The 22,190-nt window shown below is 41.3% G+C and overlaps 2 protein-coding genes across 2 annotated transcripts in view; one reads left to right on the top strand and one right to left on the bottom strand.

The window, feature by feature from the left end:
- The window catches only part of LOC118410413 (centrosomal protein of 128 kDa-like), a 50,677-nt gene extending 28,815 nt beyond the window's left edge, over nucleotides 1–21,862 (bottom strand). Inside the window, exon 1 of the mRNA XM_035812140.1 lies at nucleotides 21,663–21,862. The gene's annotated coding sequence lies outside the window, so the exon portion shown is untranslated. The remainder of the gene's footprint in view (nucleotides 1–21,662) is intronic.
- LOC118409530 (mucin-17-like) overlaps nucleotides 732–22,190 on the top strand; it is a 26,609-nt gene continuing 5,150 nt past the window's right edge. Inside the window, exons 1-7 of the mRNA XM_035810657.1 lie at nucleotides 732–1,775; nucleotides 3,900–4,109; nucleotides 9,465–13,460; nucleotides 13,854–13,925; nucleotides 14,393–14,693; nucleotides 15,968–15,983; nucleotides 21,365–21,466. Of these exons, the coding sequence (XP_035666550.1) occupies nucleotides 941–1,775; nucleotides 3,900–4,109; nucleotides 9,465–13,460; nucleotides 13,854–13,925; nucleotides 14,393–14,693; nucleotides 15,968–15,983; nucleotides 21,365–21,466 (5,532 nt within the window). The 5' untranslated portion in view covers nucleotides 732–940. The remainder of the gene's footprint in view (nucleotides 1,776–3,899; nucleotides 4,110–9,464; nucleotides 13,461–13,853; nucleotides 13,926–14,392; nucleotides 14,694–15,967; nucleotides 15,984–21,364; nucleotides 21,467–22,190) is intronic.

The raw sequence follows: 22,190 nt of genomic DNA, 5'->3' as shown, positions 1-22,190 counted from the left end.
GAAAGTTTTTTAATAGAGATAACTTTAGACAAACATGATCTTCTCTGGCTGGCTAACTACTTCAGTGACTTGACTTGACGTAGTCTAAAAGACACTGGGCCTGTTGTAGACGAACTAACTGGCGTAAAACTGAGTTAATTTACTTGCTGTGGCCCGGTACGTTACCTTTCAAAACCTACATCTGGCCATACAAGTTCAAGGGATTACAGTGTAACGTTATCCTCACACCGTGTTCAACACTGTACGATTTCAGGGACTTCACAGCTTTTGTACAACTATTTCCGTTCGGGTTCAGGTCGACTTCTGAATGCGGAGTTTCAAAGTGACCTTTATATGCCAGAAGAGCGTCTCAACGGTTGGGTGTGATAAGCTTCTTGGTCAAGGCACATGGATATTCAACTGTACTATACAGTATAACGTATCTCATCACTAGGTGTCACTGATAAGTATTATTTTAAGAAATAGCGTTTCTTGAACTCTTTAGGATCATTAAAGAAACTTGAAGTTACGTTGCGTATGATAATGCATCGTTCAGGCCCAGTGCAAGAGATTTGTAGATGGTAGATTGGAAAACGAATTCTAGCCATTAATATCTTGGTATTCAATAGCATCATAGTTCTCCTACGGAATGTCTGTTAAACAACACAAGTGCTGCTCCGACACGTACCTGTAAGTGTGCTTCCATAGAGATTTTTACCTTACCTGAGCCAGGCCGGATTCACGCTATGAGTATGACGTCATGTGATCCCCGCAAACGCGAGATGGGGATGGTAGCTCAAAACAAGATGGCGGTACACGAGTGAGTCGGCGACCTTCGCGACTGACAAAATTACATTATCCAATCGTGTTTAGCCGCGACGCCGAGTAAGAAGTGCTGACAATGAAGCTAACTATGTTCTGATAGTCTACTTAATTTTTTGTGTGAATTGGAGCTGGTGCGATGGCAGAAAACGGAGGCGAAACCGCCCATGTTGGCGGCCAAACCGCAGTAGCTAGCGGCGATGCGGAGAAGGGATCGCCCCGGGAGGAGGAGGAAAAGCGCTCGGAGGTTGTGGACGAAACAGTGGGAGGTGACCAACAAGCACAGTTGACTTCGAAAAAATATGGGGAAGACTCAGAAAAGGTGATAATGGATAGTACAGCAGGGGAAGGAGTAAGCACGAGTGAGGGAGTTGGGGGCGTTGTTAGCGGTGATAATAACGGTGCACAGGGAGAGGAAGATGGCCCCAGGGACAGCGGGCCGCAGGATCATGTTATGGGCGATGATGAGCCAACACAAGCTAACAGTGCTGCCGCGGAGGGCGAGCAGACGGGAGCAGAAATGCATCAGGAACAAGGGGAAACGTCCGACCAGGACACAGTAAAGGATACAGAAGGAATGGAGGTAGTACAGGGAGGACAGGTGGGTGCAGAATCTGCTGTGACAGAGGCGATGGAGGTGGAGGCTACACCTGCAAAGGATGCAGATAGCACAGCAGTGAAGACTATTAGTGTGACAGGTTTGGCTAGTGGGGAGGGAGGCCTGACTGATGGGGAGGGGGGTGCCGCAGCAGCTGTAGAGGGTGAAGCTGAAACACAGAGACAGTCTGGTTCACAGTCCGTCCCCACCACCCCATCCTCACCACCAGTGGCGGAGCAGGTAGCCCGCAGCCCATCCATGCAGACCACGAGGAATCTGGACTCACAGGATGAGAAAATCACTCAGAACCCTCAGAAGAAACAGAAGAGTGATACCGATACTCCCCCTCTGCAGACAAGTGCCAGTTTGGAAGAAGGTGGGTGTGTCACTGTGCATTTGATATCCTTTCAGATGATGATATCCCTCGCCTTTTTTTTCTGTACTCATATCTGTACCCGCACCTGGGGTAACAACTTACAACTCTCAGCACCACCTTTGCAGGCACGTACAGCAGCTGGTTATGTTGTATCATGCAGCTCCTTGCATGTCTATTGCTGCAAGCTTTCTCAAAAAACATCTGATAAGGAGCCCCCTATTGTTAGTTCTTGGGAAGACATATTTTATCATGCTTTTCAAGCTTTATTCAAAGTAAACAGGTATTATTAAACCCTGACAAAAGAGAAATACAATGTACTACCAAAGGGTCTAATTTGAATGGCTTGCAGAGATCTAATCAAGCAGCTAGTTACTCTCATCTGCATAACAATGCATAATCTGCATAATAATTAATTAGTCATAGACTGCCACATTACCAATGACCCCATCAGAAGTCAGCTGGATAGGGTCAAAATACAAAACTTCAGGAAATGATCCCATAAACTTGATAGCATCATTTACTGTATCAATAAAATCAAAAGTACAGTTTTATAAAGAATAACATTGAACAAAACAATTCTTTTTAAAATGAACTACTGGTAGATAAAACCCCTAGAAAATAACTCTTTTTAAAATGGGATAAAACCTTCCAGATTTAGATAAAAGGTGTAAAGAAATGACAAATTGAGCAATCTTGACTCTTAGAGCAATATATGTACAACATTGGGGATAGAATAGAGTTATATAGAGCATTGGCTAATCAATCTATGGGTACAGGGGAAATATTTAATTCATGTGGCATAAATTTTTTATGACAATGCAGTCAAAAGTAACACTTTGTTTGGAAAAAAATGTCAGTCATTATGTGACCCTCTTATTTCAGCCCACATAAAATTGTTGAAAGATGCATTTTTTAAAAGGATATACCATTTCCTTTAGCCAGATATTCATTTGCTTTCAGATACTCCAAGCATTACTGTCAGCCCTTGTGTAAACACTTTGTTTGGAAATAAAATGTCAGTCATTATGTGATCCTCTTATTTCAGCCCACATAAAATTGTTGAAAGATGCATTTTTTAAAAGGATATACCATTTCCTTTAGCCAGATATTCATTTGCTTTCAGATACTCCAAGCATTACTGTCAGCCCTTGTACTCCAAGCATTACTGTCAGCCTTGTGTTAAGATTGTACTACAATGCATTACTGCAAAACAATGGATGTCAGGTTGTATTTTCTGTGACCATATACAAATGGTCATGAAATAGTGTATTTCTTCCTTGGTAGCAATACTGTAGACTACTAGTGGGCCATTGAAGTGTATTAGCATGTGTCTTCACCTCACACAGACACCTGTGTGTAACCCACCCATTACTAGGGTTTACCAAGGAGGTATGAGCTCATATATTAACTTCCTTGGGTTTACAAAACCAAGTGTCATAACGCCTGACATTGGGAAGGTTAAACAACCAGTTTTGAAAATCAGCAGTCCAGCCGCTGTCCAACTTGGGTCAATACCAGCAGATATCAGCATGACCTCCACCTCGCCTTCGGCTGGTTACCATTTATCATTTTACATTCACTAGATTAAAAACTGTACTGGTGAATATCTAGATTGAGCTGGGTAGGTCTGTTCTTTTTTCTTTCAGACATGTCAGCACCTGATAACTTACCCTTTGGCATACATGTAATTCGATCTGATTCTTATATTTTCTACACACCAATTTTGTTAATGAAGATAACAAAATTATGCCTAGCTTTTTTCCTCTTGAGCAACAAAATTCTATCAAATGACAGGATTACTGATACCTGGCAGAACCTTAGTAGTGAAATACTTCATCGTCACCAGGATGACTCTTTGGTGAGGTTTGATGGATGAAAAGGATTACAACAAATCATAGCTTGCCTTCAAGACTAGACGACAAATTCATTCTGGTCCCGTCATAAATGAGCATTTTAGTCATTTTGATTTTAGTTACCATGTTTTCCGGTCGCTAATGTATTTCATTCAATACATAAACATATGTTGTGATTACGATTTATGAAATTCAGAATCTAGCAAAATTCTAACATGGAAATATCTCTCCATGTTGTTGTGTTATCAAATCTGGGTATTTTCTCCCCCAGCCACAAGAAGCTTCACAGAAAAGAAGGCACCCTGCAGTGCAAAGACACCAACTGAAGAACCTGGTCTTCCAGAGGGGAGTGCTGTGGAACAGCCAGCCATTCCAACGGTCTCTGTTACCCCCCACACACCAGTGTCTCCTGCCAAGGATGACTGGATCCTGGCCGAGGCACAACAGTCCCCTGCATCTTCAAGCACCGCTACATCCACAGGTAGGCTTTGGAGGTTGTGCTTGTCAAATGTGACAAGAGTTTGGCTGATAACTAGGCATTGTATCATCTGTGACATCGTTTACTGCTGATTGAATTAGTGAAACGGTGATCAACTTTACTGCCATGTCATTAAACTCTTAGGCTCTTAAGTTGGCATGCCATTGGCATATCAGTATTATGCACATTAAACAGTATTTTAAGAGAAACAACACTGATTCAAAGGTTATTTGATAATGGGTGAGATTTATTTTGGGCTGCATAGTTACCCAGAGATATTAATATTATCTTTGTCAGAGGTGATTATGGCATATTTACCAGAATTCTGATATATCAGATAAACTCCAGACGTGCCCATTATGGACCTCATGATGGTTCATCAACAAATTAACTTCTTTACTCATGACTTCTGTTTCATCTGATCACCTGTCCAGAGAGACCACAAGGGACCAAGCATTATCAATCACTTATATTATAACTAGCAGCTGCACAGTTCAATCTCCTAATTGTGTAAATTCCCCTGCAAGTGCTAGGATATCTCAAGCTTCTGTTTGAATGGTGTTTGTTTCAGTCCACAATTAGTACACTGATCAAAGCTATTCTTCCCCACGAGTTTTTAACACAACAAATATACAAGACATGTATAGATCTTAATGACACTAATGCCAAATAAGACATGCTTGAATCACAAATCTAATTATTTGACCAAAGTTGAGCATCTTAGTCTGCCACACATCTCAGTCATAAAAATATGCAGTGTGCTCCAGGCATATCAAATTAGCACTTAACCTATTCAGAATGTTGATGAGTACCTGTGTAAACAACACAAATGCTTGTACCTGTCATTATGCCCTCTATCACAGACACATCAAGTCTATAACTTGTTTGAAAATAATGCCAGGTACACGCCTGTAATCATAAAAACAGCCTTTCACAAGGATGCTCATTGCCAAGCAGGACAATCTGTCAGTGCCCAACAGAACGTTTTACAAGTCTGTGTGCCGTGCTGCATCTAAATGTAGTCTGTGGAACAAGCCAGCTGTTGGGAGATAGCTTATGTTACAGGTCTGGTAGGAGAAGATAGGGTGTGAGGTGTGAGTAATGTCTTTCCAGTGCATGGGGCAGAATATTTAGGCAGTGCTGGTAGATCACCGTTTCATTGATTCTGCATGATTGCCATGTTCTGCTATGCTTAGGTGTTATGGTTTTTTGCGTCAATGATTATGAAGCATAAAAATTAGGACATTTTATGCTTCAGTGGAAAGTAATAATTTAGTACCATCAAATCCTCACTTTGCATGTGTATGATAACACTTAATGTTGCCTTGGCTTTTTCCAAATTACCCTTGTATAATGGGCCATTGCTTTAACACTAATAAGAAGCTGGGAATTTATATGGGGAACCACAATATGGAGACAGACTATCAGAAATTTCCACAATTAAGGTGCAGCTATAATAGTCGAGCTGCTTTAAAAGATGTTTCCAATGGCTGTATCCATCATGATACCTGGAGTTTAAGAGCTGGAAAAGTGTTGATTTCATCCCCCTTGCTTGTTTTAGGTAAATTCTGTAAACATAATAATTTGGTTTTGGTTTTCTTCTGCATTGCTAAATACTCCAAGTTCTAATATAGTCTGGCCAATCCAGTCTAATGAAATCCTAGCTAACTTAGCAGTCTATTTATGCATTATACCAAACCAGACAGATGCTGTGTCCCTCCAAATTCTGTCTGTTGCACTCCGATCCTGTTGTACAATGATAGATGGGGGAATCCCTGAAAAGCTGTTTTAAGTAGGTCATGGTTAGAATTCTTTGTCAAACCTGTATCCTTCCGGTCCCCAGAGTTTCATTATCTACTGCTTTCATCCCTGCTGTCAGCAACTGACGTAGATGTACTTCTGCTGGTCTGACTGATAAGAGCATGTTGGCAGGTACAGCCTGCAGGTAGCCGTTAATGGATGGCAGGCTCCAAGTTCAACTGCAGAATATGGTTTAGATGCTTCTAGAGATCTAGCAGATAAGCTGGAAGGGAAATCAAGATGGAGGCAGCTCATCTTCATCTTTAGGTCTTTGTGCTAGGCAACAAGGGCGGTAAAATAATATTGGATGTACAGTTTATAATGTACAAGGTAAGATAACAGCTGCTGTATAATATGTATAATGTTCTATATTGTATAGTGATAAACTGCCATGTGCACATGATTCATGGATACAATCTCTTTACATGACAACAGAGACATTTCTTGGCCAAACCAGCTAAATGTAAAACAGGATTCGGAAGGTTGTTTGTCAAGAGGGCAACTGCACTTAAAATGTGCAGGATGGGATGTTTCAGTGAAAGGGCGGTGCCCAGTAGAAAAACTGCAGTTCATTTATTTATTTGAAAAAAATTCATTTTCTGTCAAGTCTCATTCAAATTCATTTTCTTATCATGTTAAATAAGTGAACATTAAAGGTAAATATCAGTACATATATATAAGATTAGAGTGAACGAAGACTCAAAGAGACAGCTTATGTTGACAGAAAACTTTATTATCTAAAAGCTCTGCTGGGAGGAGTCTGTTGTTACTGCCTTTGAGCAATCTCCACAGCATCAGGACTGGTTAGAACTAGGCTTTGTGATCTAAGATCAAAGCAGATATACATGTGTATATGTATTTTCTCATTTTGCATGGGTGTTTTTTTCACTGCATGCATTGCCCTCAAGGCAAGATGGCCAAAGATAAAAGGGATTGTCATGATCTGAAACTACAATTTGCAAAGCTATACAAGGGTACATTATTGAATATCTAGCATCTTCTCTTATGGGTTCCTAGTCTGTAACCACATCATCAAAGGTGTCACTCAGTATGTGTATTACCTAATATTTTTAAGGTAAATGATAGAAAAACTGAAAATGCATTAAATTTGGCAGAAATACTGAAGGCAGTTGAGATTGGAATAAGTATGTGGTGTTTGTGAAAAAAAACAAGCATTTTTGCTATCAGTGCCTTGCTTTGAAATAAGATGCCATGTTCTACAGTCATTAGACCTTGTCCACAGTGTACCATTTTGTAGCCCATCATTAGTGCTAATCATGGTAACAAAGTGGGTCATAATCAATAGTGCAGCTGTTCCATGGACACAGTTTTTGGTAACACATTACTCTCATGCACTGATGCAGAAATATCAACCACAAAACCATTTAAAAGGCTGATTTTGGCAACAAACTTGAATTGCCAAAATGACCCTTCAAACCAGTATAAACACCAGCACTGTTAGAGTACATTTGTAGATTTGCATATAATTGTCATGTCTTTGGTACAATATTTGAAGCAATTGACAGTTGTACAAGTAATTTTTTTGGAATTGCAACTGTTTCTGCACATCCAACTTGGATTCCAAGGTTGACTGCAGGTTCGAAGGCATATTTTTGCATTCCGTGGGCATGTTTGGAAGCACAGTGGAATACACAGGAAAGCTCCTGTCAGGGACTACAATTGATTAATGTTGTAGTACTTCTTGGAAATACAAACTAGATGAGGCCTTCCTTTTTTTTTCTTTTGCTCATTTCATGCAACATCAAAAGTCTGGCAATTCTCAATTAACCTTAAAAAAAACCTTTAAATTCCTTTTGTCAGCGTGATGCATACCATTGTATCATTGACAGACACAATGTGTAGCCTCATCTTTGACCAGGCCTGCTGAAACATAATATCTCAGGGTACATAAAGAAAATAATCAATGTAATGGCATCACATGGACTAAAAGTATTTTTTGTCATAGAATACAGGGGCAAGGGTGCAAAATGTCCATTTCATAAATTAGTTTGACACTGTAATTAAGGGTGAAGGGGTATTTTGAATCTCGGCCCTTGGCACTTGTGCAGCCATTTCTATGAGAATATGGGCTACCCAGTATTCTTAATTAAAAAGATAGGTGATCAAGAATTATCAGTTAGTTTGTTTTACATATTGATTGATTGATCAAGAGCTCAATACAGAGCTGTTATATTTTTCAGTTGCTGAATTTTTTTTTTCTGTAAAGCAAGTTATTTGTGAGCCATTATGTTGTTAGATCTACCATGGCTAAGACTTACATTTCTATTTTGTAGGATATCAAATAATTTCCTTTTGTCTACATTCTTGCTAGCTCAGTGCCTATTTCTGCTATCAGATTCTCGGCTTATTCTATAATCTACAGCCATGCATCGATATCCTTTCAAAATAATGAGTAATATCCCATGAGCCTTATCCTCGAATATTTCCCTAATGCTTGGTGCCCTTCCATTTTTGCCCCCCTCCACTGAAATGTCACTCTGTCCACGTAATTTACCTGCAGGTATTCCGGTAAACATATATGTCAAACTAATTAAGGTTAAAGTAAGACTTGTACTCATGATACATGTCCAAATATGAGGGATTCATGTAAATGATATCATTCCCAGATTACTGTATCCACATAGCAAATCATGCAACAGTCACAGACGAATATCCTGCAGTGAGACCCATGCTGTACTTGTGTGATAAATGTCCTGCTCCAATACTTTGATGGGACTGCTGTCAGTTCCCTGAGCTGTAAATCTATCGCCTGTGCTCAGCTGCAATGTGACAATTCAGGTCACACAACATCTCAGGAGGGCAGTGTTTCATTAGTGTGGGTCTTTACAACCATTCATTTCACCCTGTGCAGTATAAGGCATGTTACATGATTTCTACTCAGCCATCTTCAATATTTTATTACATACTTTGTGTTCCAGACCCAATATTTAGATGTGATGAACATGACAAGCCCTTTTTTAGTTTGCACAAAGAACATTGAGAGTTACTCTTCTCATTCATTATGTTGATAGAAGAGGAACCATAGAAGGCTGGTACTTGATTTCAATTATGATTTCAAATACTGTGTGAAGATGGGACCAGGTAAAGTCACATTGCAATAAGCATATCAGCTGTTTCATATGTGATATCAACTGTTTCATATGTAATATCAACTGACGTCAATACATGAATATTCCCATTGAAAGACTGTACTGACATGGCAATCACTATTTAGTCGAATATCCAGCATGATGATGTTATGGTACAAGCTGTTTCGGCCAACATGTTTCCAGAACTAGAAAAAAAAAACATCCAATTGACCCCGCCCACACATACACAGTTTTACCCAGCATTTGCAGTCTGAAGGTTTAAGGGCTGGCATTTTAGAATCTGCTGTGTATGTGTTCATTACCCAGATATTGCTTGTGTTTGAACTCTTTTTCCTTACCCTGTCCATGGTGCTGAAGAGATGCTGCTGCGCTTCTTATCTCCTGGTGAAAAATAATCTCTTTTCCATGACAAGAATCCTGACTAACAGCAACTTTTTCTGTTTTGCAGATCCCTCAAGCAGTGCTGATGTAGAGGCCATGTCTGATTCCAGTAGCTTCCTTGCATCTGGGGACACACAAAGTGAGACAGCGAACCACAGTGATGCCATGTCTTCTGTCAGCAGCGTACCAGAGTCCCAAGACAGTAGTCATGGTAACGGCTCGGAGGCTGAGGGTTGTTCAGAGGCTGGATGGGTGCCATTTGTTGATGATACCAAGGAGACAATAAAGAGACAGGTACCAGCATCAGCTACAAACAAGACAACATCAAGGACAGACAGCACCTCAAGTCAGCCGTCCGGTTGGATAGGCTTTGAGTTTGAGGAAGGGGACGCAGCTTTTCTGGAAGCCTTGGAAGCAGACACTAAGAAAGAGGAGCCTTCAAAGCAGCCCAGTAAGAAACCTGTTTTGACAGAACCACTAATTCCACCACCACAGGGGTCTGAGTTTGACTTCCTCATGAAAAAAGGAGAAAAGGCTAAGACTCCTGACACCCTGGATTTCCTCATGATGCAGTCAGGCCTTACACCCACACAGCCATCACCAACAAATCCCTTTCTTGCAGATATTGCCGCAAAACAACAGGCACTGTCACCAACAAACCCATTAAAGACACAAGAGGGGGCTAAGAAAGATAATTTTGATCCATTTGGTACACAACAGCCATCAAAGGCTGTAGATCCTTTTGGTGCTGAATTTGAGGGAGATTCTTTTGAAGCAGAGCCTGTAACGATGCCAGATGACCCTTTTGCTCCTAAGAATGGAGACACAGCAGTGTCAGCGTCCAAATCTAAGGGTGGCATTAACGATTTGTTTGCTATCTCTTCATCTAAACCTGAGCAAGCTCTCAACTTGTTTGCCTCTTCATCCCTGGATGCTGCAGAGCCCGGTAAAGACCCATTTTTGTCTCCGAAGCCTGCAGAACCTGAGGTGGACTTGTTCAACATTCAGTCACCAACAGCACCAGGAGCTGCACCGCCAACTTTCCTTCCCATTGGCATCATGCAATCCGAGGCAGTGGAGCCAGAGAAAGAGTCTCCCCACTTCTCTCCACCGCCTGATTCCCTACCCACCCCAATCGCCCCAGCTCCTGCCTCAATGCCCTCGCCAACTGAAGCTGTTATTGCACCAGTAGCTTCCACTCCACCCCTGGCCAGCCCACAAACATCACCCCCTAACCCTCAACCACCAGCAGTCACCAAGCCATCCACTCCAAAAGAAAAAGCTCCTTCAGCTAAACCCTCCCAACCAAGCAAACCCTCAGCCCAACCTAGTCCAGCCTTTGATGCAATAGAAGCAGCAAAGCTGTTGGGGCTTCCCGGTGTTCCTGTAACATCTGCCGTCAAGAAACGTGTACCGCTGAACCAACTTGCACAGGCAAAAGTTGTCACCAGAAGCCCAGTCCAAGAAACTGCAAAGAGCCCAGTAGAGGAAGCAATTGGGGCAACGCCACCAGAGAGTAAGTCTGCCCATGTTGAAGAGCCAGCTGCGTCTGCTGCTCAGCCAGTTGATATGTTTGAGGATGCTTTCGTTCCAGATGAGTTGAATGCATCTGAGAAAAGTGCTCCAACAAAAAGTGCATCTGCTCATTTTGAAGATGCCTTTGTGCCAGGTGGTCTTATGGATACTGATGAAGGTGGTCCGACAAAGAGTTTCTCTGCTAATTTCGAGGATGCCTTTGTTGTACAAGAGTGGCCAGAACCGGAGCAGCCACTGAGCCAGAAGAGTCCTTCCACTCACTTTGAGGACTCTTTTGTACCAATGACAGAAAAAAGGCCAGCACCTGAAGAGGCAAAGAAGAGCACATCAGATTTTGATCTGTTCAGTGACATGGAGACAACAGCCAAACCCTTGTCAATGCCGGCTGACCCATTTGCATCAACAGGAGGTGATGCTAAAACACCTGAGTTGTTTACTAGTGCAGCAAAAGCTGCAACACCACCAGCAGCCATGACAATTGACTTCTTTGGCTCAGTTGCTGAGGATGTGCCTCCACCAGACTTGTTGGGAGGATCCCCTGAGGCTGAACTGAAACCAGCCATGATACCGACAAATGCTTTTGTACCAAAGCCCGATGAAGCCGTAAAGCAAGACGTCTTGGAAGGACAAGCCGCAGCTCAGCCTGAAACCATGGCCATCGACCTACTTTCCTCACCATCACAGCCAGAAGCACCCACAAGCAATGCTGTTGCACCTGCCACACTATCAGCTGGAGAAGTCTTTGCACCATCACCGCCAGATGCAGCAGCAGCTGATGACTTGTTTGCATCCCCAGGAGAACCTGCTGCAATGCCTGATGATCCATTTGCTTCAAAGCCCGGTGACGAGGCTAACACCCCAGACCTGTTTGCCGGAGCAACCGGTGCTGCAGCAATGTCTCCAAGCATTCCATCTCCCCCTACTGCCATCTCTCCATCCAGAGAAAGCCTGAAGCTAGAAGAACTTGATCCATTTGCCCCACAGAAAAGTGCCTCCAAAGAAGGCACCCCCGTCAGTAGTCCCCCTAAGAAGACAGAAGTAGTTGCACCTCTCGCATCTCCAGAGGAAGAGCTCAACTTGTCCCCAATGCAGCACATCTCAGTGGCTGACATCAAGCCAACAGCTCAGAGTCCAGTAGAAGATGCTGGGTTAGCCATGGGACCTCCTTTAACCACCATTGATCCCTTTTCTCCAAAGGCAGCTGTTGGCTCTCCAGCCACCCCTCCAAGACAAACCAAAAAGAAATACAATCCCTTTAAGGCAGAAACTCCAACCACCCCACCTGATGAGGAGGCGTCGCCCTTCCCAACTGTAAAACTTCCAATCAGTGTTGTACAGCCCCTTCCTGCAAGTCCAGACACCTCACCATTGGATGAAAGCTTTCCTCCAAAATGTGAGGAGGACGGCTGGTACCTCATGCTACGTGTTCCAGAGAAGAAAAAGTTCATTGGCCAGAAGAGATACTGGACACCCACATACACGAGGCTTGTGGATGGTAACATGTTGAAGTTGTATTATGAGAAAAATAACACAGAACCATTCAAGGAAGTACAGCTGCACTCCACTTTCAGTGTAAGTGAGCCCACTCTACAAGCATACAATGAGAAGGGTCGGATACATACCGTCAAGATAGAATATGTCTCCTACAAAGAGAAGCGTCTTCTCCGTCCAAGGGCCATCATCGATCACATTCCTCTAGCCTCTACTTTGGTAAAGTTTGGAACTCTTGAGCATGATGACCTCTTGAATTTTGTAAGGGCTGTAAACGATGCTCTTATGAAGCTTCCAGCCTACCGAGATAGGGGAACAACATACATCGAGGATGAGATCACAGTTGAAGTGACGGATGAGTTCCGCGGCATTGTGGCACGCACGGGTGAGATTGAGAAACAGGCTGTAGAGGTCAACATTCAAACACTGGTATTCATCACAGGCATGCCAGAGTGCGTCTTGGGAATGAACGACAAGCAGATCCGAGGAAACGAGGTTGTCCGGCGCCAGGACATCATTCCAAACAAAAGTGATGAATGGATCAAGCTCCTCAACCCAGAATTCCACAGCTGTGTCAATAAGGAACATTTTATCAGCACCAGGCAAATCAAGTTTTGCCCTCTTGATGGTAACAAGTTTCAGCTCATGCGATACAAAGTTAAGAGCAACAAAAAGGAATTACCACTTGTTGTCAAAGCAAGGTACATCAATAAGGGACCTCACTTCGAGCTCAGATGTGATGCAACCTGCACAGGTTATGTTAACAAGAAGGACCCAGAAGCTGTTCCTTGTGAAAACATTATGATCCGTCTGCCCGTTCCTGATCTATGGATGAAGTACCTGCGGAACGAGACTCCAGTGGGGCCCCTCGGCACCAAGTCTCTGCGTTCTAGCAAGAAAAAGCTGCCCAAGGGCTCATCCACCTTTGAGCAGTACACGTCTCCCAGGATTGAAGTGTCAGTAGGAACGGCCAAGTATGAATACGCCTTCAGGGCAATAGTATGGAAGATAAGCCGGCTGCCTGAGAGAAATCAAGGTGAGTTAGTTTTCTGGATTTTGTAACATTCAGTTGATTGGGCTACTACAGAAAATATTCTGTAACTCTGAATTTGAAAAGACACCAAGTGTTTTAAAGTGTAACTAGATGGACTATTAGACAGCTACCTGATGATTACCATTTACTCATCATCTACTACTTACCTGATCCATCTTTGAAATGTGCTATGGTAGGTAGTTACACTGAGTATATACTAGTAACAGGAGGAGGATAGATCAAGTACATGTATATGAAAGGATTTGTACATTAAACAGTATGAAATGTTCTGCTAACATTTAGATCTTGGGAATAGAGATAAGATGGTTATGTTCTAGGTATTATGTGACACTTGCCATTCTAACTGACAAGAACTGTCTCCATCTTCCCTTGCAGTTGTTCCATTCACTGGCAATGTTCCATTCACTGGCAAACCCCTCCCTTTCACTGCTAGCAAAGAGAAAGCAGGTAAAGTGACAAATACATGGCATGGTCTCAATTGCTGTCATTGTGAAGGCTGATAACTACACTTCCCATATACCACATCATTTGGTGCTATATCCTTTGTGTTAGTCTTGTCTCTTTCATTGCTTTTGCATTGCTTGTCTCACTATTCTGTTTTTCATGTCAGATCTGTTCTCCTGTTCAGCCCTTCTTTTGTAGACACTGAAATTGAATTATACTCCAACACAAAGTACAGTATCTGTGCACCTTACACATATTTTTGACTCACCACTATAAACCCTGTTTTCCTTGGTAGCAACAGCTTATTAGTGAATATTACTTACAATTGATATTACTGACATATAATTAAGCCCTACCATGAGCCTTTAATGTCCCTGTCGTGGCAAAGAGGCAGTATATGCCAGAATCCATCACATCCTACAATATAATTAACGCATTTAAACTTCTATATACATGTTGTTGTCCCCCAGGAGCATACTCCACCCAAACCCTCATCTGTAGAATTGACATGGCTAGTGAGCTCGACATCCCCACATCACTTGGGCCACACTTTGAGGTGGACTTCACCATGCCCCTGACCACCGCCTCCAAGAGTATTGTACGGTCCATCTCCGTGTCCAACCCGTTAGCTGCGCCAGTTATCCCCGAGAAGTGGGTGAGGTATAAAGCACACTACAGCTACAAGGTGGCAATTGAGAGAGAGGAGGATCCAGATCCTTGCCCAAAGTCTGGGAATCCTGCTCTAGACGAACCACTGAACAGCCGTCCTGAGTAAGATGACCAACCTCTGTCCAGTAAAAGCATAACCGTACTTTGTCATTTCATGGGCTCAATTAAATATAATTAGTGTTAGTCTAATGTGTACTTTTGCAGTTGGTATACAATTCTGGTTTTCTTCTTAACATAATGAATGTTATATAACATTTGAAATTTGTATTGTTTTCTGTCTGCCTAGTACTGCCATTTCTTGTTGGAGCATACATGTAGATATCTTTATGTGTGTGTGTGTGTGTGTGTTGTACATGTACAAAGGACATGCATGTACTGTCCTGTTAAAAAGTGGAAAGTGAAAACAGCACTGAATGTAGAGGCAATACTGGTCTTTTCATTCCGTTCTCCCATTGCTTTGCTTTTCATCATCAGCTATAATGGAATACTAGTAGTACCCCTGTTTTCTTCTGTGCACAGTATAGTTCTGATTGTGGCTTCTTCTGTTTTGCTTTTGTTCCTCAAAGTTAGATTAGTGGCCTTTGACAGCCAGTCACTGTGCTAGTAGCTGAAAGCTTTCTTGAGAAAATTGTTCCTTAGAATTATGTCTTAGTTTCCTTGTAGACGTCTTATTTCAGTCTTTTGCAGTCACGCTCAGTAATTGGTTCTATCAGTTCCCACTCCCTCCTTTAGTTCTCTTTCTTCTTGGAACCAGTGCCACAAAAGACTGCTTGTCTTGGGAGGTAGTTGTATCCAGAAAGTGCTGTGTATTTTGAAATTCAGAGTCTGTGGCTACAAACTGCTTAGAATGTTATTCCCCTTCCTTCTCTCTCCAAATGTTGCAGAACTGAGGACTAAGACAATTTGGTGAGTCCTGTGTCCCTTCCTATGGTTCACATAGAGTAGGTCATTTACATTTTGTAGATAGAGTATAGTGCTGTGCAATCCTGCATCTGAATCAGAAGGTTGCAGCTACCAATTCTGGTTGTTCTGGACCCTGATTTGCTTTCTACCAGTAGGGATGCCGTTTTTCAGAAGGTGCAATAAGCTGTTGGTCCTGCTTACACCTTGCAAGCACCATAGAGAATCAACTGCATCAATGAGAAGAGGAGCAATGCCCCAATATTAGTGGATGAAACCAACAGTCCTGGGTTACCCACCTTTTACTCATCAAAGTGCAGTACATGTGTCTGATATGTGATTTAATCTACTGTCAAGAATTTCGATGCAGCTGAACAGTCATAGAAATAAGAAAGGATTGAGACACATCTTTTTGTTAAGTGACGAAGCAGGCACTTTAAGACATCTGACATTCCTTTTTCTTTTTCTACACTCAGGTTTTACATCCCATCGGCAACACACCCTCCTCCTTGTGCGTATAGAAGACTAAAGCACTACAAACTTCTGTGATTGACGGAGCTGTGGTATGGTGCAAGTTGGTATTGCTGTGGTGGTCGTTACAGTCAACGTACAAACATGCAGTCCTGACCAGTAACAATCTGACGTGCCCACTACTGTATTTTGGCTCATCAGAGGAAGTTCTCTATTGGGTTTACTTGTTGAGCAACTATTACCGACTGCATTTAGGGTAGCCAATTTGGCTTTATATGTATTTCATTCCACTGAGACAACATGAACAGAAACAATGTGCATTGTCAGGTGTTCGATAATCTTCTCATCCAATATAAATGTAATAATTGTAGCAGTAGTCATAGTTTCCCCTTAACTCCACCATAACAAGTTGAATACAATTATAATGGAAAACTTCTGTAATTCAAGATCATCCTTCAAATAGTATATGTTGTGATGAGAGTCAGATGGGACTCTATATAAAGACATCTCCCATAACCCATATAATGATACACGGATCAACATATTCCATCATGTGGAAAGGTGACAAATTGTACAAATTTCTATCACCACAGAAAGGGGTGGAGATTATTTTGTGCAGTGCAGGGTGGTAGTTAGTAATGCAGCATAGAAAGTAATGCATATGATGTGTCCTGAACATGCTGATCAGTGCCATCAAGGTGATGTGCATTGGTTCCTTTAGAGATGGGCAGTAGCAGTGTAAGGTCAGAGAATATGTAGTCTGCTCAGAGTGTAGTATAGCTAGGCAGAGTACTTATAGTATTAAATATGAATGTTGTCATCAGCACACAGGAGCAAGTAGGGCATTTGGAGAGTGCTGTATGAAAGTGTCACTAGCAGACTTTAATAATTGTTGGTAGGTATGGAGTTATGTGACATTTGTGCAATAGTAACTGCTTCTAGCTGCAATGATTCCATTTGTTTGAAAATATTGAAGATTATGGAAGGAATATGCAACAGCCCATTTTTGATAACTTAAATAAAAATACTGCTACATGTACAATGGCAGTAACTCTGTTTTCCATTGCAATAACTTGACTTCCAGAAGATTCTGGAGCTGTATTCTCATATTATTTATATAATACTATTGAAAATTTCAGTTGCTATTTTGGACATATCAAGTCAGCCAGTAAAAGCTGTTTTGTATAGTTTTATGTTGCATGTTGTACTTTTTTGTTGCTGCTTGAAGCAAATGAGATTATATTTTTACCATTTGTTGTCAGTTGAAAAAATGAATTGCTATGCCAAACACCAGCAAGGTTTTTAGCAGTAACCCATGTCATATTAGATATTATGGACCACTTACACTGTATATTGTATTCCTGAGAGATGATGTGTTGAAATTAATGTCAGGAAGTGTCAAAGTATAGTAATTTTTGTTTGTAATTTTATACAATGTATTTGCAGGTTTCAGTTAATGTTTGTTGACTTTTCTGCTCATATATTAACTTATCACACACTTTGCAGGCTCGTTCCCATTTAAATGTCGAAATGCTGTCGCCTGACTTTACGCCTTGATATGGAGCAGATTATAGACAACATCACTGGTTCCTTCATTTTTCCACAACCCCAGTAATGTTTTACAAAAGATGCACCACAACATTCGTATTGGTTGATGAGTTAGAAGATTATTATAGCCACTGGCGGGATTTCACACCCTAAAAAATCGCTGTCGCCTGAGAAGAAACGAAGAATTCAAATAGTAGCCAAAAATGTAACAATTCAGATCACAGAATGATTGTTCGGCAGGTGAAACCAGCTACCCAGGCCCTCTGTCCGATCACGTCAGATCGCTACTATCACTGATCTTGGAGGCTGTGTGAGGTGGTTTATGCCTGTCGCCAGATTCTGTAACAAACGTTACCACCATGAGTACGATGGTTGCCACGGTTATATTATCCACGTATAAGACTAGAAATGGCCGTTTTTGTGACGCTGTATAGTTTTTCTGGCTTTCTAAAGAAACAACAAAGGGTTGTTGACTGTCATTTGTATCCCACCTTGCTTAACAAAATGCTGTACAGAAATGACTGTAACAAACGTTACCATTGTTCGATGCTGCCTAAGCTTTCTATTTGACCTGGTGTAAAAAAGCTGCCCACTTTTCAAATGTCCCCAGGGACATCCACTTATACCTAAATAATGTAGTCAATAAGGTAAGTCCTTTCGAAGAAAACCGGGTAAAGTATGCTGTTGTAACAAACGTTACCGGTAACGTTTGTTACACGCCCTGTAATGCATTACCAATGGGACCGAAAATAATAAGTTGCCATTTTTCGGCTATGGTTAAAAGAGGAATTTTCCCAAACAACCAAGTAGTTTTCAGTGAAAATAAAGCCGATCTATTTTTCGACCAAAAAAATGCCATTTTCGACATTTCAATGAGAACGAGTGTGCAATGACTTAAAAAGCTCCCCCAGAGAAGTTGTAGTTTAGGCACTTTAGCTACCTCTGTGACTATGTATTGAAAATATCTTAATATTATTAATATCATTCAATCAGATAACTTTGTATTTATTAGACTGAGGTAACTACCAATCATATACATGTGTGCAATTCATGTTCAGCTTGAATCATGGAATCTCATTTTGGACCAAAGATTCATTGATATTGATCATCATTGACTACAAATCAAGGTTTTTCATTATTATGTTTCCTCCAGTCCAGGTTTACCTTTACTGCAGCCAATATAACTTATTGTAAGGGATTGGTTTTCCTGAGAGAGGCAGTAGTGATGTGCAGAAAAATATTCTGAGTTTGAATTCTTATGTGTTTGAAAAAAGATGAACAAATACAATGTAAAGTTTAAGTTGATTTTCTGAAAATGAGTGCAATTTCTCAGGACAAATATTTCACATTCGAACAAAACATGGCAATGGAAAGGTATTGACATTACATAACATTCAGTTAATAGAAAATTTCTCAGGTGTATTTGTTTCAAGGTCTTTTTCTTTGTGCAATTTATAGAGAGAGGTACTTGTGATAGTTAAACATTTTTACCACTTATTTTTATACTTTCAGTTCTGTTCTATTAGTATGATGCAATACAAAACATCCGTAGGTAGAGGTTGCACATTTCCAATTCACACACTGGAAATGGTATTATCAACTACATCCACATGACTGATGAAAAGGGAAATGAACTTTTTGATGTACTGTATTGAACTCCTGCACCAGATTGCTAATGACTTTTTTGGTAAATCTGGTGCTATTGTGGTAATTTATTTGTCTTGTATGTTTTAAGGCAGAAATAAAATGATTATCAAAGATATACTGGTAATATTGTATATCAGAAAGGGTATTGTTGTAAATGTTCCAGAAGTCACCGTAGGTGCAATGTAGAAGTATCTTTAGCAGTGTGTACATAGAAGTCTGTATAGATGGATGACACCCAGTGTGTGTAAGGTAACACAGTAGCTGTCAATGTAGTAGTATGAATAAAGAGAATTTTAGATCAGACTTTTTCTTGTCCTGTTGTTATTATATTAGAAGCACATTTGGATGTTGCTATGTGTTTTCAATGAGACATAAACAGAACCAGTTACATCTGATACTATTGGTTATTATCTGATTCTCTCAACACAGTAAAATAAAATTAGGTCAAGCATAAAATGTAGTAGAAAGTCTTTCAAAGTCAAACGAACTATACTGTTACATATAAAACAGACAGTGCAGTGAGAAAAAGCACTCATAGACCAGTAAAAACATCTATGTTAAGTTAGAGAATGTCTAGGGACCCTTTAGTGCCAACAGTCCTTACCACTTTTTTTTAAGAACTAGCATCGACATCTTTATCACCAGTGCTGATTGCTAAAAATGTGACAAAGACACTAATAAAGTAATTGAGAACTAGATTCTTTGAACACAAAGCTCACTGTTGTCGGAAGTCTCAACATATCCACATTGAATCACTAAACCATGACTGTTCACTGGACAAGTCAGAATACTGGCACTAAAGAGGACTACTTTGTGAGAGGTATAAAGGAGGCCACATATATCAGGGCACTTCAAGTATCACTACACAGAGACAGTGGGCGATATAAACTTCCTGGCACGTTTGACCAATAGCTGACATCCCGTAACAGTTATTGCATTTACTATATTGCATTGACGTTATATGCAAGACCATGTGTCAATAAGGTCATTTGTTTGTAATGTTAACTTTGTTGTTAATGTTGAAAATTTGATCCATACATGCCTTAAGTTTGTGTTGGAGACAGTTCACCATTGTACAATGGTCACTACCCACATTGATGAGCTTCCATGATAGGAAACTGCAACATAATGTGATTACTTGTGGGAAGGCAGTGACCAGTATACTGGATGAGCATAATGATCATGTGCAATAAAAAGAATTGCCAAATAATTTTTTTATACTATGCAGGACGGGGTACCAACACAATATTTTGACAAGAAAGCCCTGCCCTGGTGCGTTTTGAGGCAGACGTGAGGGGAGCGAGCCGGTAAAAATCCCGATATCTAACGTTACTATCTCTACTACCCAACCTCTGCTTGGAGAGTACTACCGGTAGTATGTTGCCTCCTCCCTTGCTGCAATGGTTCATTCCGAGGGAATTGGGCAATTACACAGACCCCTCTAGTCGGTATTGGAGGGTGTTGACGAGTATATAAGCGCAGTTCTGCAGAGCAGCATCGGCTTCCAACAAGCCCACATCGCTGGGAGGGAACGGGGCAGTCAAACTCAAAATCCTGCCCGCATAGGTCATTATGACCACGTCTTCTGCAGTGGTAAGGAAAGCAGCATGTTTTGTGTCCGTGGTTTTAGTGTTGGGTATTCAAAGTGGACGCTGCACGTAGGCCGCGCCATTTGTAGCCATTTTGGCTGGCTGGAACTGTAGGGAGAGCGTGATGACATCTGCGCAAGTTGCTTTGTCCTTCATGCGAAGACATAAGACCTCAAACTGCGAGGTGTGAGAGATTATTCATCTCAACCTCTCGAAAACTAGTATTACCTTGGTACACATGTGTTTTTGTGTTTAGCAAGGGACGTGTTTTGTCTTTGTGTGCGAGTTAGGTGTTAACTTCAGCTTCTGCTGTTACTATCGTAAGTCAGTGTCAGTCGTTTTCACTGGAACTACTTTGTTTCTCTGTAGCATTAAGTACAATTCACGAAGCAATAATAAAAGCTTTGCTTCACAACAAAACAGGTGGAATACATTTTTTTTATTTAACGTTAATCGATGTAACGTCAACAAGAGAAAAAAGCATGTTTGGCTTTGCGCCGCGTGAAGCCGTATGTAGAAATTATGTCGCAGCTGCCACAAATTATGACCGAGGTTTAGTAATTTAACCAACGGTAACCTGGTCAAACCCATGAATAATATTGATTCCACGACTCTTAGTCCAAGCTGTATAGGAGTGTTATCGACGATGTCATCAACAACGTAAGGGAAGCCTTCCTCGACGAACAAGTCGACGAACAAGTTCTGCAAGAACTCAAGCAGGTATGTGAGTGTAACGTTTGCAAGCTGTAAAAAAACGTTGGGTAGTAACTCACGAACTGCCCAAGATGCCCCAAAATTGCCATATTTTACACCCAGTAACGTTATATGACCCCCCAAATTCCTCCAAGGACGATCCAAGAGGTAACATCTATCAGGAGTGGCGCCAAGCCAAACAAAATGGCGATATCACACGTACGTCAGTGCCGCCTAGTCCACTGGACTTTCCTGGATATGCAGGTCACTCCGCCACGGATCTGGCTTTGCCTGTGCTGTCAGTGAATTTGCATAAAGCCTGTCGCCATTTATATTTTGTGGCAAATTTGCATAAGCCGCTGGACTCATCCTGTGATTGGCTGTTGGTAGATCTGCAGATCAGATGACCGGGTCGTACCATTCTGTTTGCAGAGTGAGGTGGGAAAGGGAGTGTAGAAATGGTGTGACCAGCCAATAGCTGGCAACCCCTTTGAGGCACAAGTGCAGTGTAAAAACAGTCACTTTATTGGTTCAGCTTAAGCCCAAGAACTTGATGGCCATGTACTCTAGACATTTCAAGACAACAATTTGATGAGGAAAAAAATTAATTTTTGTACTTGCACCAGAGTTAGCAGGAAGTAAGATAACGACATTTGCTGTTTACACCTACATCATGAACATGAAATCACAACACAAATTGTATAAAATACACACTAAGAAACATACAAATTGGACTGAAAATTGTAGGATT

This window comes from Branchiostoma floridae, chromosome 1, assembly GCF_000003815.2.
Source record: "Branchiostoma floridae strain S238N-H82 chromosome 1, Bfl_VNyyK, whole genome shotgun sequence".
In the NCBI taxonomy this organism is placed as follows: Eukaryota; Metazoa; Chordata; class Leptocardii; order Amphioxiformes; family Branchiostomatidae; genus Branchiostoma; species Branchiostoma floridae.
Note: the sequence above shows the minus strand (reverse complement) of the source record. Positions and strands in the feature narration are given on the sequence as shown.